General features: G+C 34.9%; 2 protein-coding genes across 2 annotated transcripts; both read right to left on the minus strand.

Moving 5' to 3' along the window:
- Positions 1–938: 938 nt before the first annotated feature.
- Positions 939–7,896, minus strand: LOC107020493 (pleiotropic drug resistance protein 1-like). Its single transcript, XM_015220884.2, has 19 exons — positions 7,460–7,896; positions 6,861–6,981; positions 6,427–6,600; positions 6,010–6,169; positions 5,818–5,894; positions 5,683–5,736; positions 5,178–5,570; positions 4,780–5,061; positions 4,364–4,680; positions 4,119–4,279; positions 3,933–4,036; positions 3,694–3,850; positions 3,422–3,585; positions 2,994–3,326; positions 2,603–2,893; positions 2,438–2,521; positions 1,993–2,354; positions 1,480–1,906; positions 939–1,385 (listed from the first exon to the last, which is right to left on the minus strand). Exons 1-19 carry the CDS (start codon positions 7,777–7,779, stop codon positions 1,128–1,130), a joined length of 4,239 nt encoding a protein of 1,412 aa, XP_015076370.1. The 5' UTR covers positions 7,780–7,896; the 3' UTR covers positions 939–1,127.
- Positions 7,897–8,121: 225 nt separating this feature from the next.
- LOC107020492 (pleiotropic drug resistance protein 1-like) lies at positions 8,122–16,062 on the minus strand. The gene is made up of 20 exons (XM_015220883.2): positions 15,490–16,062; positions 14,593–14,713; positions 14,315–14,488; positions 14,067–14,226; positions 13,779–13,855; positions 13,626–13,679; positions 13,105–13,497; positions 12,684–12,965; positions 12,265–12,581; positions 12,023–12,183; positions 11,728–11,831; positions 11,487–11,643; positions 11,245–11,411; positions 10,821–11,153; positions 10,409–10,699; positions 10,233–10,316; positions 9,786–10,147; positions 9,521–9,692; positions 9,139–9,393; positions 8,122–8,589 (listed from the first exon to the last, which is right to left on the minus strand). Exons 1-20 carry the CDS (start codon positions 15,843–15,845, stop codon positions 8,332–8,334), a joined length of 4,278 nt encoding a protein of 1,425 aa, XP_015076369.1. The 5' UTR covers positions 15,846–16,062; the 3' UTR covers positions 8,122–8,331.
- Between the last annotated feature and the right edge of the window lie 1,335 nt (positions 16,063–17,397).

The following is a 17,397-nucleotide window of genomic DNA, read 5'->3' on the forward strand; positions in this document are numbered from 1 at the left end:
TTGTTTTTCGCGTTTATATTTTCTCGTGTTATCTCGAATTCCGCATAACAGAGGTGATTAGTTGGGTAAGAAAAATAAATAAATAAAAATGAATTTATATATATATATTAAAATTTGAACTTAAGCAAATACAACTAATTTATAGTCAACCAATTATCTTGAAATAGGAAAACACTGGCACTATGCTAATTTTATCTATATTAATGCTTATAAGAAGAATTAAGTGAATAATTCTATAATGGTATATATATATATCGAAGAAACACAAAAGGTAAAAAAATAATAATTTAATTTTCAAATCATGAATATGTTTAATGATAGGAGTTAAATGTCTTTTTTTAAATCATAAATACAATTTAACTTGTAATTGAAAAAGAGATAAAAGCTCAAAAAATTGACAAAAAAGATAAATACTAATAGAGATTATATATAAGTTGGCCTTCAATTTGATTTATATTAAGTTAACTTACCATAATACATTGTGTAATATTTCGTCCTTTTTCGACCATTGACTGTTTCGTAATTTTACTATAAATCAAGTTATTGTTAAACAACATCTATATGGTGATATATACATCTTTGATGAATGAGATTCTCGGTAAGTTGCCGGCTTATCGTATCTCTTTTTAAAATACATTATCGATTAAACATCTTTCGATCTTTATATCTATTAAAGAAGCTTTGTCATGTATTTGAGAATATCATTAAATTGTGAGTATCATCACATTTCATTATCTTCAAAGGATTGATAAGCGAGTTGAATCACTCTTAAGTCCGTATTTACTTTTGTACATTCAAAACTCAATTAAATGTTTCGATACGTATTCCGAAAGTTGTTCAAGAGCTTAAGGACCATTCTGCATTTTACAAACTAGTAGTAATACTTTTCAACATTGAGAATAAGATCTGTGGAGGGGAAAGTAAGGAGAAAATAAATCTAAACAAGGATAAAATTTCTTGTAAATTTTTCATTTATTAATTGAAATAAACAAATCATTTGATTGTACAACAAAACTTGGAATTATTAAAGAAGAAACCAAACAAAATAATAAAAAAATGAACTATATATATAGTAGTTCTGTTTCCTCTTCTTTCACTCAAGTTGTTAGAAACTGAACTCTTTCCTTCTATCTTTTCTGGAAGTTGAATGCCTTAATGGCATATGCAAACAGAAAGGCGAAAACAGCAGGCCACACAACGATAACTGCTGCAACGACTCCAAGAAAATCATGCTCAAATCCAAAATAACGCCCCAAGAATTGTTCAACATTTTCATCATCGCTAAGCATAGTTTGGAGGTCTCCGAATTGTGATGCAACGAGACCATACAAGGTCCACGCGACAGGGCAAAGCCAATAGTACCATCTCCACCATATTGGAATACGCTGTTTTTAGCAAAACAAACATATATATAACAGATACAGTTTAGTTTAGGAGGATAAAAAGAAAGATGGAAATGAAGGATTTTCAAAAACTTACAGGTCGAGGAACGATGAATCCTGAGAAGAGATTCCATAGAGCATAGAAGAAGGCCGCGATTATAGAAGCAACGTTTTGATTTGGGGAAACAGCCACAGTCAGCATGCCATAGAAGGTGAAGTACAAGAGAGTGAAGTACATGATGAAGAGGTACCAAAAGAACTTGGCAACAGTCCATTCGAATCCGATCATTGCATACACAATGATACCATAGAAAACTGCTTGTAGAAATACGTAAGGTATTTCAACGATAACCTGTCCAAAGGCGTAAGGTAAAGCAGAATACATTCCAGCAGCTCTTTCTCTGTAAAATACAGTACGTTCAACGGCTACAACAGGCTGGGCTGATGATGAATTTTGTACACCAAGGAAGAGAGTTGCAGCATACATAGATCCCATAGCATTAAAAAGATCCTGGCTCCGACTCCTGTGATCAATAATGCTCGAAAAGTTTAGGGAAAAAATTACCTTATTTCAAGTTTTACATTTACTTGTCAATGTGATTTTACTTACAATCTGCTGCCAAGATCCCAGAACAATGTGCCAAAGACAAGTGCTAGAACGACTGTGAAGATGAATCTAACTGCCGTGTAAGATGGATTACGCCAGTATGACAAATGTTGCTTCCAGAGACATGCCATACATTGAGTCCAAAAAGATTGTGAAAATTGAGTTTCAAAATGCAGATCCTTTGTACCAGGACGAGGCGTACTTAATTCAGCAATTAAGGCTTTGTTCCTCTTGTAGAGATCTGATTTCTTGTACAAATCAGTAAAGTCAACTCCTAACATCATTTCTTGAGATGCGGCTGTTACTTCTAACATCCAAGTTGCGGGATTGTAAGCCTCTTTTATCTTACTAACTCCAGGCAATGACTGAACTCAACACGAAACTGAGATTAGTATTTGATTATATAAACTAGGAAAAAGTAGACACATGTTTTTCTTCATTAACGTACCTCAAAGTATTTGATCAAATGACAAGAATAGCGACCTAGAGGACCAACATATATCTCCTGTCCTCCTCGTTTCATTAGAAATAGCTGCAAAGCCGTGTTTCACTTTTAATACAGGTGGCAAAGAAATGGTGGAAACAAATATGCTTGGTAGGTTAATAATCTCACCTCATCAAAGGCTTCAAAAATGTCAATGCTAGGCTGATGAATGGTACAGACAACGGTTCTTCCTGTATCGACAGTGTTCCTAACAGCTCTCATTACAATGGCAGCAGCTCTTGCATCCAACCCTGAAGTTGGTTCATCCATGAAAATGATAGAGGGGTTTGCTACCAGTTCAACCGCAATAGTCAGCCTTTTGCGTTGCTCCGTTGATAGACCATTGACTCCAGGCAATCCGACTAAGGCTGATCTTAAGGGAGTTAGCTCCACAAGTTCCATAACTTCCTCAACAAACATCTGCAGAGAGGAATATCAATAATCGTTTGATAGAGTGTACAGGAACGTTTCTTTAATATGTTCAACCAATTTTATGGAGAAATGATTTAGGGGAACAGACCTTTCTCTTGTTTTTATCAACATCTTGAGGTAAACGCAGCCAAGCTGAGTAAACCAATGACTCGTAAACTGTAATATAAGGCGAATGGATGTCATTCTGCTCACAATATCCAGAAATACGTGCAAACGTTGCTTGCTTCTTCGGATATCCAGAAATCTTGATGTCACCATCAATATATCCTCCTGTTTTTCTTCCGGCCAACACATCCATTAGTGTTGTTTTACCGGCTCCACTAACGCCCATCAAAGCTGTGAGAACACCTGGCCTGAAAGCTCCACTCACACCTTTTAGAAGTACTAATCTATCTTCAGTGGAACCTTGGTCTTTTATTTCCTGCAATTCATTAAAAAATGTTAAGTTAGTTGTTTATAGAAAATAAAATTTTTACGAGTCACGAATAGTATTCATGAAATATTCTGGAAAGTTACCTGAGGCATGTCAACGGAGTATACAATGTTATCAAAAGTGATAGAATGTGGTTCGAATGGAAGAACCATTCCCCTCTTCTTGTCCTGGCCCTCAGTTTCACTTCCCTCAATGAGTTGTTCAGTCTCATTGTCTTCTGATAATATAGCTTGTGGCTTACCAAAAGCTGTAAATGTTTAAGAAATATGATATTAGCCCCGTTTCCCCGGTAGTATAGGCATCGTTCATTTTATGTTCTTTTCAAGAGGAATTTAAAGGCAACAGAGATACTCACGGTTCAGGTAAGCGAGTCCAATGCTGTAGCCAAGGTTGAAGATTATTATGTATCCGATAAGTGCCCCAACACCTATCCAGTACCAATATGGATCTGGAAAGAACCCTCGAGATCTTAGTACTGCATGTCCAAGTGACTCAGCTCCATTCGGCGCAATCTGCTTGAATTAAGATTGGATATGAGCATCCATTAATTAGAAAATTAGCTATTTGCATGTGTTTCGGAATAAAAATACTTACACGATCCCATTTCTTCCCATCAAATTCATTCACAAGAATTGAATTCACAGAATACATTAATGGTGAGATCCAGTAACCCCAGATCCACCATTTCTTCACATCATCTGCAGTATCATGCAAAAAAGAATATAAATAAAAGTATGACTGAACAAGAAAAATAATTTTTGCAAACATAATAAAACATACTTCTCGAGAGGACAAATCCAGACAATGCAAATTGCAAAACTAGTGCAAATGCTCCAAATGTTGTAGCGACTCCCATTGTTCTACCCGCTGCACCAATGAATCTGAACAGTCCCGATGCCATCTGGTGTACTAGTACGAGAAGCAAGAACTGTTTGAACAATCTGAAAAATGATAGTCACTTAGTAATCATGAAATCATAAACGCAATCTCATTCTTCGTTTGTACTATCATTTTTCTTCCCTTACCTTGAAACATTGGGATCAAATCCCATGACATAATATGTAAGAAATGTCCAAATAGCAACTTCAACAATTGTTATTGGGATTTTGAGAATCCATGTTGGAAGGGCATAAGCCCATGAAGGATAAAAAAGAAGGTCCCTTTGCTTGAAGTAGACTGGAAGCTTTAAAATCGTCAGGTTGATCTCAGCCATTCCATTAAACATAATCACAACGACTATGAAAAAGAGAGCACCAGCATACATCCCTCCATCATCCATATTATTTCGGGGCATCTCAGTACGGAAAAAGATGGACATCATTATAAATGCCATTACCATGAGCTGAGAAAACAGAACAGAAACACAGCAGAATTAACAATTGGCACATGATTATGATATGGAAAACACATTTACATTTCTAATAGACTAAGTAGTAAGTACCTGAAAGAACTTGAATATGAAAACAAATGAGTTCCTCTTCATTAGTAGAAATTCTCGGTCAGCGCAGACCTTCAGCAGTTGTTTCATCCCTATACCGTACTTCTTAGTAGACAAAGCAGCAGGGTGGCTTTTGGTCTTGTCATAAGGAGTTTTAAGCTCATCCGCGAGTTTCTTCCCAACATGGAAAGACTGATACGCCTCGGCAAATTCTTTTGATGTGATAAACCTATAAGGCTCATCCTTCTTAGCCCAATATTGTTGTTGATCCTTCTTTGATGTTACCTGCAAGCAATAATTCAAAACTTCGTTGGTTAAGTGTCATCATTACTCATAAAAAAGAACATAATACTGCGGTCTCTCTAACAGTTTAAACTCTTATATTTTATTGTAAGACATACCTCTTGCAAGAAATCTGCCACACCTTTCCTCTCGGGGCATTTGAATCCCATGGATTCAAAGAAGTCAAGAACATCTTCCCGAGGGCCCTGATAGACAATTTGTGCATCTGACAACAGAATTATGTCATCAAATAAGTTGTAAGTCTCGGGGGCTGGCTGCAACAGAGATATCACAGCAGTTCCCTTCAAGAGCTGCACTGATTGTCTTAGCGAATTAACAATGGAGAAAGTAGTTGAACTGTCCAATCCAGTTGAGATTTCATCCATGAAAAGCGCCTTTGATGGTCCAACAAGCATTTCACCTGTCGTCACACGTTTCTTTTGCCCCCCTGAAATACCCCTTAACATTTCATCTCCCACCATAGTATCAGCACAGATATCCAGCCCCAAAATCTGTTAACGGAAGTCAAATTACTAACTATAGGTAACGTCTATAAGATAGGTTATCTGCTACAACAAGTTAAAAAGCATTATATCGAAATAATTTGATATTGTCAAATGTTACCTTAAGAACATAATCTGTAACAATATTGGCTTCCTGTCCTTTTGTTACTGAAGCCTACATTTCACAAAAACAATTAACATCAATAATACAAGATTTAGTATTATTCGCTTTCATGTCTTTCTGTTGTATTCTTACCTTCATGTAGATATCAATATCACGATCTGGCTTGATATTAGCAGCTTTCTCTCTTCGTGATAGTTCAGCCAACATCTCTACACAAATTTAGTAAATGAATTAAAACTTGTTTCGGACTAATACACTATATTCAGTACTATTTCATATACACTCTAACTAACGATTCTTAGTTATAAGATAAAAAATGCTAACCATATCTAGGGCCAACTCCTTGGCATCTAGCTGAAAATTCCAAAGTTTCCCTTACAGTCATTTCTCCAATATGCAAGTCATGTTGGCTGATATAAACAGCTGTTTTTTGTGGAACAAATTCATGTAGTTCATGTCCATTATAGGTCACATTCCCTTTAACCTGATTTCCAACAAAAAGGGGTAAAACTTTAGTAAGGTTCAACTTCTATCAATTAATGACTATGGTGCTCGAATTCTTCAAAAAATATTCGCATGTCGCATACTCGACATAATCATAAACATGTCATTTAACTTGCGCTCATCTGACATCTATCTATGCTCTTCAACTTTAAGTATGTACAACTAGACACCTAAACTTGTATAAAACTGAACAAATAAACCGAGGGAGTATGATATATTTGGAATTGAAAATCTTACCTTTAGTGTAGGATCAAGTTTCCCAGCCAAAGCTAATAACAAAGTAGTTTTCCCAGAACTTGGAGGTCCCAAAAGTAGAGTCAGCCTTGAAGGTTTAATCATACCACTTACATCATTGAGAATTGTGATTTGCCTCTTTCTACTTGGAAGTATGTGAATAGTATTCAAGAATGTCTTTGGAAGAAGAAAAAATTGAAAAGAAAAAAAGAAGTTAGTTTCAATTAAAGAAAAGAATAAACGGACAGTTCAGTGCACAAAGCATCCCACGTTATAGCAGGGTTCAAGAAAGTGTCACACCTCAAAGGGTGAGATGCAGACAATCTTGCATTATCCGAATATAACATTAATGACTGTTACCATAACTCGAACCCCTTCCTCATTTTTTTTTTTAAAAAAATATTAATTTATTTATTTTTCATTTTTGATATTTTTACCTCAACAGAGTTGGTCATGAAGTTGATAAAAGTAGGCAAAGCTCTGCTTCCTACATATGCATCTGCCTCAATGTTTAGATGTTCATATCTCACTTCTATTGATGGCAAATCAATCCCAACTCTGTAAAAATTATCCAAAGAGAAAAAAAAAACAAGCTAAATATCAATTAAATAAAAAAATAGAAAAACGAAATCCAACTCATAGTTTAATATTTAAAAAAAGAAAAAAAATCGAAATTTTAATGCACTAAGTTCTCGCTACTATACCTATGTCCGAGGAAGGACCAAGTTCAACACTAGTAACTTTTTTAAATTGTGTATTTGTGTTTTAAAATTAAATAAGTAATTTATTCGGAATTAGTGAGTAAAAAAACCATAAAAATTATAAAAAATGACATTTTTGAAAATTTAAGTTATTTATTTATTTTCATGAGTGGTTTAGAGTAACCCCTTAACACACGGCAACAACTCTTATTATGCATGGATCAAGAAAGGTTATTTTCATAAATTTGAACATTTAACCTGCAACGATAACGATAATGACAACGATAAAACAAACTATATATATACATGAAAAATTTAAAATTTATGCGACTTACGTTTCAATTCTGTCCTTGAGTTTCAACAAAAACTTTTCATTATCTTCATCAGCAACCTTAACAAGCCTATCAAGCAAATTCTTCCTTTCTTGATGTCCAATATCATTTGTATCAACTTCAGAAATAGTTTCACCTTCTTTACCAAACAATAAACCTTTTCTCATTCGATCGAACGTAGGTAATTTTTCTAACGCGGCCCATTTAAGAGCCTCTTCATCATCCTCATCTCTTCCTGATCGCGAAAATATCGAGTTACTTGAATTTCCCCTCATACTTGCCCTTAAACTACCTCTAAAATTATTAAGATTCGCCCCCTCCATTATTAATATTCACTCGATCGATAAAAAAACTCTAAGCAGAACTCGTAAACTATATAAAATGAACTTTAAACTTTAGTATTGGGAGATAACCCCCAATATTTTTTGTGATATTATTTTTCTTGTATTATGATATGGTTTATAAAGAAGAAAGAAAAAAAAAACAGTTAGGTGAGAATTAAGAGTCAAAGGCAGAGCACCTATGTAGGATATATTAACGCAAATGTAGTCTTTTTTTGACTTGACTAGATTGTGACTAAATATTTGAAGAAAATCTAGAATTTTCAAAAGCCATCATTCAATAAAAACGGTGTATTTTGTATTTACGTAATGCTAAAATATGAGTGGTGGAGAAGTATCGAAGAGACTAATAAAATTGAAAAATTGATGATACGTAAAAAAATATATATATATATATCATTTATCGTTTGACAAATAGTATACTAATTATTTCTTACACAAAACTTGGAATGAATTTAATAAGGTAAAAAATACATAGAAAATTTTCAAAAAGTTCTTCAAAGTTGTGATCATATACACAGTTTGTTGTGTCTTTTATCTTCTCTGGAAGTTGAAGGCCTTAATGCCTAATGCAAATGTCAAGGCAAACATAACAGGCAACGCGACGATCACAGCAGCAACAACGCCAAGGAAATCATGTTTGAATCCGAAGTAACGTCTTAAGTATTGTTCAACATTTTCATCATCGGTGAGAGGAGTTTGGATGTCTCCGAATTGTGATGCAACGAGACCATACAAGGTCCATGCAACAGGGCAAGCCCAGTAGTACCATCTCCACCAGATTGGAATACGCTGTTTTTAGTCAATAAAAGAAAGAACAGAACATGTCATTTTTTTTTTTTTGTTGTTCAGTAATGTTTTATAGGCGTAATGTTAGCGGAAACGTGAAACTAAAGAACAAGGAAGAACAACAATATTTAACGTGGTTCGGATCAAAATGATCCTACGTCCACCAAAGAACAACTGCACCAATATTTATTTCACTATACAAAGAATATAAGTGAAATACTACAAGAGAGAGAACACAATGCCTTAGAAGGTGAGAAGGCAAGTGAAAGGATGATTTGAAAATGAATTAAGAGCTACCTATTTATAGGAATAAATTCATCCTATTGATGTCATCCATGACATCACTATGTGTCAAAATTGTCAAGGTTAAGATAGCAAACCATTTTATGGTTTGCCTAACTTTCACCTACCAAGATACAATCTTTGACTTGTATTTTGTACTAATTATCTTCCTACCAAATATTCATATTAATTCATCTTCCATTTAGTTTGATTCCACAAGAACCAAAACCAACTCTTTCACGTAAAATGAAGGATTTTTCAAGGACTTACAGGTCGTGGAACGATGAATCCTGAGAAGAGATTCCATACTGCATAGAAGAAGGCCGCGACAATGGATGCAACGTTTTGGTTTGGGGTAACAGCCACTGTCATCATGCCGTAGAAGGTGAAGTACAAGAGGGTGCAGTACATGAAGAAGAAGTACCATAAGAATTTGACAGCAGTCCACTCAAACCCGATCATTGCATACACGATGAGACCATAGAAAGCTGATTGTACAAATACATAAGGTATTTCGATGACAACCTACACGAAAGTAAAGCTTCATAGATCAATATGAATCCTTATTTATTATCTCAGAATGTCACTCAACTATCGTACGTTCTGAGATAATAGTTGTTAGTTGAGTGACTAAATTGAACTGTTTGTTTACCTGTCCAAAGGCGTAAGGTATGGCAGAATACATTCCAGCAGCTTTTTCTCTGTAAAATACAGTACGTTCAACGGCTACAACAGGCTGGACAGATGATGAATTTTGTACACCAAGGAAGAGAGTTGCAGCATACATAGATCCCATAGCGTTGATAAGATCCTGACTCCGACTCCTGTGATCAACAAAGCTCGAATAGTTTAGCTTAAATGCTATAAGATGTTGTCTTTAAAGTTAATATTTACTTGTCGTTGTGATTTGTACTTACACTTTGGTACCAAGATCCCAAAACATTGTGCCAAAGACAAGTGCGATGAATGTTGTGAAAATGAATCTAACTGCAGTATAAGCTGGATTACGCCAATACGACCAGTGTTGCTTCCATAGACAGGCCATACATTGGGTCCAGAAAGGCTGTGAAAATTGTGTTTCAAAATGTAGATCCTTTGTACCAGGACGAGGCGTACTTAATTCAGCAATCAAGGCTTTATTCCTCCTGTAGAGGTCCGAATTCTTGTATAAATCAGCAAAATCAACCCCTAACATCATTTCTTGAGATGACGCGGTGACTTCTAACATCCAGGTTGCGGGATTGTAAGCCTCTTTAATCTTACCAACTCCAGGCATGGACTGAATCCAAGAAAAAAACAAATATTAGTATTTGATTATAAATTTCGCGGAAAATAAAACTATGTTTTCTGTTCTGATAACATACCTCAAAGTATTTGATCAAATGGCAAGAATGGCGACCTAGAGGACCAACATATATCTCCTGGCCTCCGCGTTTCATTAGAAATAGCTGCAAAACCGTGTTTATATTAGTATTCGGAAGCAAAATATCAAAAAAGAAACATGTATTTGTTTCATTGTCTTGAAGGTTAATAAACTCACCTCATCAAAGGCTTCAAAAATGTCGATGCTAGGCTGATGAATGGTACAGACAACGGTTCTTCCTGTATCGACAGTGTTCCTAACAGCTCTCATTACAATAGCAGCAGCTCTTGCATCCAACCCTGAAGTTGGTTCATCCATGAAAATGATAGAGGGATTTGCTACCAGCTCAACCGCAATTGTCAGCCTTTTGCGTTGCTCGGTTGATAGACCATTGACTCCAGGAAGTCCAACTAAGGCTGATCTTAATGGAGCTAGCTCTACAAGTTCCATAACTTCGTCAACAAACATCTGCAGAAAGGCGATCAATTGACAATGTTAACGATTGCCATGGACACTTCATTAGAAGCTGGTTCGAACGATTAGTAGTATATAGATTATCACTATGGAGAAAGAATTTAGATGAATCGACCTTTCTCTTATTTTCGTCAACATCTTGAGGTAAACGCAGCCAAGCTGAGTAAACCAAGGACTCATAAACTGTAACATAAGGCGAATGGATGTCATTTTGCTCACAGTATCCAGAAATACGTGCAAACGTTTCTTGCTTCTTTGGATATCCAGAAATCTTGATGTCACCATCAATGTATCCTCCTGTTTTCCTTCCGGCCAACACATCCATCAACGTTGTTTTACCGGCTCCACTAACACCCATCAAAGCTGTGAGAACACCAGGCCTGAAAGCTCCACTAACACCTTTTAGAAGTACCAATCTATCTTCAGCAGAACCTTGTTCCTTCATTTCCTGCAAGTCATTGAAATGTTAAGTCAATTATTCACAGAAAAGAATAGCCTCACAAGTCACGAATATTGTTCAAAGAGTTGTGGAAAATTACCTGAGGCATGTCAACAGAGTATATAACGTTATCGAAAGTGATGGAATGGGGTTCAAATGGAAGAACCATTCCTTTCTTCTTGTCCTGACCCTCGGTTTCACTTCTCTCCGTGAGTTCAACAGCATCCTCACCATCTTCTGATATCATAGCTTGTGGCTTACCAAATGCTGCAGTTATACAGTTAGTTTAGTATGTCGGAATTTTCTTTTCAAAGGTAAAGTAGAGACATCAGAGATACTCACGGTCCAGGTAAGCGAGTGCAATACTGTAGAAGAAGTTGAAGATCATCGTGAATCCGAAAAGTGCCCCACAACCTATCCAGTACCAGTATGCATCTGGAAAGAATCCCCTAGATCTTACGACTGCAGCTCCAAGGGGCTCGGTTCCATTTGGCGCAACCTATTTTCAATTTAACTGGATATCAGCATCCAATTAAGAGAAAAAAATAACTATATGCACAATGTGTTACGCATAAACACTTACATGTTTCCAATTCTTTCCATCAAATTCATTGACGAGAATTGAATTCACGGAATACATCAATGGTGAGGTCCAGTAACCCCAAATCCACCATTTCTTCACATCCTCTGCAGCATCAGGCAGAGTAGAAAATAAATAAAGGTCAGATTACAACAACAACAATAACTATGCCTTAGTCCCAAACAAGTTTGGGTCGATCATAATTGAAAAGTTCGACTATTACACATAACATCAAAGGATAAAATGAAAGCTCATGAATGACTAAAAATAATAGTTTTAAACACGAAAAAATATATACCTCGAGCAAGGACAAATCCTCCTAATGCAAATTGTAAAAGAAGAGCAAATGCTCCAAAAGTGCTAGCTACTCCCATTGTTCTCCCCACTGCTCCGATGAATCTGAACAATGCTGATGCCATCTGGTGTACTAGTACGAGAAGTAAGAATTGTTTGAACAATCTGCAAAGCAAAAGTCGATTAACATTCAAGGACTAATTGAAGGCCACCTGATCAATTTTTTCGTGTATTTTCTTAGCTTACCTTGAAACATTTGGATCAAATCCCATGACATAATATGTAAGGAATGTCCACATTCCGCACTCAACAAATGTTATAGGGATTTTGAGGATCCATGTGGGAAGGGCATAAGCCCACGAAGGGAAAAAGAGAAGGTCCCTTTGCTTGAAGTAGACCGGAAGCTTGAAAATTGTCAGGGCAATCTCAGCCATTCCATTAAACATAATCATAACGACCACGAAAAAGAGAGCACCAGCATATATTCCTCCATCATCCATATCATCTCGGGGAAGCTTAGTTCGGAAAAAGACACTCATCGTTATAAGTGCCATTATAGCAAGCTGAGAGAACACAACATACACAGAGATTATTACTATTAGAACATAGTTACGAGATCAAGGCATATGTAGAGATATAGTTCTTATAGACCAAGTAAAAGGTACCTGAGTGAGCTTGAATATGTAAACAAATGAGTTCCTCTTCATTAGTAGGAATTCTCGTTCAGCGCAGACCTTCAACAGTTGTTTCGTCCCTATACCATACTTCTTAGTAGACAAAGCAGCAGGGTGGCTTTTGGTCTTGTCATATGGAGTTGCAAGCTCATCGCTGAGTTTCCTTCCAACATGGAAAGACTGATACGCCTCGGCAAATTCTTTTGATGTGACAAACCTATAAGGCTCATTCCTCTTAGCCCAATATTGTTGTTGATCCTTCTTTGACGTTACCTACAAGAAACAATTATAAAATTTCCACCTCTTAGAACACGTAATTGAGAGCTCTCACTAAGTGTTAAACGTTTAGATAAGATGATCACCTACTTTGACGTTATAATCTTTGTTAGTTATACTTTATTGCAAGACATACCTCTTGCAAGAAATCTGCTGCACCTTTTCTCTCGGGGCATTTGAATCCCATGGACTCAAAGAAGTCAAGAACAGCTTCTCGAGGACCCTGATAGACAATGTATCCGTCTGACAACAAAATAATGTCATCAAACAAGTTGTAAGTCTCGGGGGCTGGCTGCAACAGAGATATCACAGCAGTTCCCTTCAAGAGTTGCACCGATTGTCTTAGAGAGTTAACAATGGAGAAAGTAGTTGAACTATCCAATCCAGTTGAGATTTCATCCATGAAAAGCGCCTTTGATGGTCCAACAAGCATTTCACCCGTTGTTACACGTTTCTTTTGCCCCCCGGAAATACCCCTTATCATTTCATCTCCCACCATTGTATCAGCACAAATGTCAAGTCCCAATATCTGCACATTAAAGTCAGAAGCAATTATTGTTACTGGCAGATAAGTAGTCCAATAAATAAGACAAATAACCTCCGACAACAGATTAAACACGCTAACAGGAGAAATAAATTGGATATCGTAAATGTTACCTTAAGAACATAATCTGTAACAACATTGGCTTCTTGTCCTTCTGTTGCTGCAGCCTATATTTCCCAAGAAAGAACAAGATTATAAACTATTCGCCATGACGAAAAAAATAATGTTATTCAAGTTCCTAATATTCGATAAATATCTAGGCTTACCTTCATGTAGATATCAATATCAGGATCTGGTTTGATATTAGCTGCTTTCTCTCTTCTTGACAGTTCAGCCAACATCTCTACACAAATTTTAAGCAAAAACAAACTTAAAATAAATGAATATTTACATGTTTTCACCACTAAACATATACTCCCTCCTTTTCAGCGGCAACAGTTAATTATAACTTTCCACATGATTCAAAAGTCGTCGTTTACTTTCTTAAACTCCGTGTCAAGTAAAAACCATACAAATAAATCGAAAAAGCGCAGGGAGTATAAGAAAATACTAACCAAATCTAGAGCCAACTCCTTGGCATCTTGCAGAAAATTCCAAAGTTTCCCTAACAGTCATTTCTCCAATATGCAAGTCATGTTGACTGATATAAACAGCTGTTCTTTGTGGCACAAATTCATGTAGTTCATGTCCATTATAAGTCACATTACCAGTAACCTAAATTCACAGAAAATATCGAAAACTTTAGTACATATTTTTTCTATCTTATTTATTGTTTACAACTTTATCTATGTAAAAATCTCACCCTTAAAGCAGGATCAAGCTTTCCAGCCAATGCTAATAACAAAGTAGTCTTCCCGGAACTCGGAGGTCCCAAAAGTAGAGTCATTCTACATGGTTTGATCATACCACTTACATCTTTGAGAATTGTTATTTGCCTCTTTTTACTTGGAAGGATGTGAAGAGAATTCAACAATGTCTTTCGAGCCAAAAAAAATCGAAAAAAAATTCATTAGTTTCATATCAAAAGAACTTAGATATACTTTAAGTGAGTATATTTTCATTCATATGCATTTTTTTTACCTCAACAAAGTTAGTCATGAAGTTGATAAAAGTAGGCAAAGCTCTACTTCCTGCATATGCATCTGCCTCAATATTTAGATGTTCATATCTCACTTCTATTGATGGCATATCAATCCCAACTCTGTATTAAAAAAAAATACAAGTTAAATACCAATCAACTAAAAAGCAAAGAGTGAAAACTCCGATGCACTGAGTTCCTGCTATGCATCTGACTAAGGTTGGATCATGTTACGTCTATTGTACTCAGTCTTACCTTGTATCTCTGCAACAAGAGACTATGATACACTAAGTTCCCGCTATGCTTAAGTCCTTGAAAGACCACACCATGTATGGTCTACTATACACAATTTTACTATTTATACGAGATAAGATCGTTTTCACTGCTTGAACCTGTGACCCCGAGTGGAGCTAAAAGCATGTCTAAAAAACTTTGACCTAGACCTTATATTTGTATAAATAATTTATTCAGATTCTTATAAACTTAAAATCATATGACAACTCTTACTGTTAAAAAATGACAAAAGTCCCACATCGATGCTTAATGAGATGGGTGGACTCCCTATAAAGGCTTGGGTAATCCTCCTCTCTTTGAGCTAGCTTTTGGGGTGTGAGTTAAGCTTATGACCTAATTTAACATGATACCAAAGCAGGGTCCGTCTCACCCGATGTTGGGGCCTCAAAATCAAAAATTGTCCATGTTTCAGATGCTAAGCATTGGGCGTGAGAAAAACGACAAAAGTCCCAAATCGGTGGTTCCTTTGAGCTAGCTTTCTGGGGTGGGAGTAGGCCTAAGACCTAATTTAACACTTACCATTCAACGAAAATTTCGAAAATTTCCCAAAAAATGGGAAAATATATATATATATATATAAATTTGAGAAGTTGTTTTCATTTTACCTATCAATTCTATTCTTGAGTTTCATTAAGAACTTTTCATTATCTTCATCAGCAACTTTAACAAGTCTCTCAAGCAAATTCTTCCTTTCTTGATATCCAAGATCATTTACATCAATTTCATTAGTTGCACCTTGTGATCCAAACAATAAACCTTTTCTCAATCGATCGAACGTTGGTAATTTTTCTAATGCAGCCCATTTAAGTGCCTCTTCATCATCTTCATCTCTCGTTGATCGCGAAAATGCATCAACACCATTGTTTCTCCATATTGAATTACTTGTACTTGCTCTTAAACTACCTCTCATACTTCCTCTCATACTACTACCTCTCATACTATTGAGATTCACCGGCTCCATATTGAACGATCCAACGTTCACTCAACTCTATCGATCAAAAGGCTAATCTCTTTTTTTTTCGTTAACTATTACAAAAATGCTATGTTTTTGTAATGCCCTGAGGGCTCGAATTCGTTTAAACTTTTTCAAATGGATGTTAAAACTCTATTTAGAGATACACAAATTGTGTTATTGAAATTATTATGCCTTAAATTAGAACAAAAGAATGAAAGGCAAAGTTAAGAGTTGGTGCCAACAAAAGAATAATAACAAAGGAGTTATATAGTAAGATTATTCATAAAAAAATAATAATTAAAAAAAATAGTAAGATTATTCATAATAGGCGGCTATCGTATACTTTTCATTATTATTCAAAATTTTAAAGAAAAATCTTAAGTACTATTTAGATAAACTTTTAAATTTCCAAATTACTTTTTTTTATTATTATTATACAATATTCTCCGTTTCAATTTGCTTGTCAAAAATATTCTCCGTTTCAATTTACTTGTCAAAAGATCTTTTTTTTTGGTAATTTGTTAGTTTCAACTTTCTATGTGACGAAATTGTAAAATTAAAGGATATTATTGATATTTTTTTTAATTTAAAATTACATACTCAAAAATCTTATTTATTTTCTTTAACTTTGTGTTAAAGTCGTAACAAATAAATTAAGACAAGAGTATTGAAAATATAGTTGAATTAACTAGAAATTGTTAGTTTTGTCTTCGAACTATTGATTGTCTTAGAAAAACTCATCTATTTAACTAACTAAATCTAGATATATCCTAAATCTGTCTAACATAGCAAATAATCTCAAACTCTTGTAAAGGCATGAGACTCCTAGTAAAAAAATCGAGAGAAATATCGAAATACCCCTAAACTTGACGAAAACTTAGGGGTATACTATGTCACTTATATTACAAAATCGAGGAAGTATTTAACTTCGATTAGTCAAGTAAAAAAATATTTCTAAAATTGTGAATAGTTAAAAAATAAAACTAATAATTCACGCAAAATTAATATTTTTCTCATAAATTAATTAAAATGGAGGGAATATAATGATAATTGATGATTGATGAAGGGGTAGTGGTAAATATAATATAATTGTGATTATTCCAAGAGAAGGTGGAGAAAAAAAATGTGAACTTTTTCATTTTAATTATTAGATTAGACCAATTTGTCTGACTTTTCGTGTTTTGAGTTTGGAAGTTTCCTAATGTATAATTAAAGTGGATGAATAAACAATAGAGGCAAATGTGCTAATTATCTTTTTTTAAACAAAAAAGATAGAGGGGAGATGCATTTGGTTAATTAATTAATTAATTATTGATGTAAATTTGAGCAGACAGGCGGCTATCAATTTATAAATTTTTTTATTTTTTTTTAAAAAAAAATTATTGCTCCTTTTTTTTTTTGTATGTACTTGTTTATAATGATGGCTGTATTTATACTAGGTGTCTTAATTTAATTGAATATAAATTTATAATAATGAATTTGTTATTTAAATACACCAATAGTACTTTCTGTCGTATCTTTAGAATTTTTGAGATTTATGATATTATAAATTCATAAT

This window comes from Solanum pennellii, chromosome 5, assembly GCF_001406875.1.
Source record: "Solanum pennellii chromosome 5, SPENNV200".
In the NCBI taxonomy this organism is placed as follows: domain Eukaryota; kingdom Viridiplantae; phylum Streptophyta; class Magnoliopsida; order Solanales; family Solanaceae; genus Solanum; species Solanum pennellii.

What these genes read in the sequence shown, in the direction of transcription:
- LOC107020493 (XM_015220884.2), bottom strand. Translation starts at nt 7,779, where the DNA reads ATGGAGGGGGCGAATCTTAATAATTTTAGAGGTAGTTTAAGGGCAAGT. An exon ending in TGGCAGATTTCTTGCAAGAG is followed by an intron (nt 5,062 to 5,177) that starts GTATGTCTTACA and finishes TATTGCTTGCAG; the next exon opens with GTAACATCAAAGAAGGATCA. An exon ending in GATTCATCGTTCCTCGACCT is followed by an intron (nt 1,386 to 1,479) that starts GTAAGTTTTTGA and finishes TGCTAAAAACAG; the next exon opens with CGTATTCCAATATGGTGGAG.
- LOC107020492 (XM_015220883.2), bottom strand. Translation starts at nt 15,845, where the DNA reads ATGGAGCCGGTGAATCTCAATAGTATGAGAGGTAGTAGTATGAGAGGA. An exon ending in CTCAAGAATAGAATTGATAG is followed by an intron (nt 14,714 to 15,489) that starts GTAAAATGAAAA and finishes TTTTTAATACAG; the next exon opens with AGTTGGGATTGATATGCCAT. An exon ending in TCATGACTAACTTTGTTGAG is followed by an intron (nt 14,489 to 14,592) that starts GTAAAAAAAATG and finishes TTGGCTCGAAAG; the next exon opens with ACATTGTTGAATTCTCTTCA.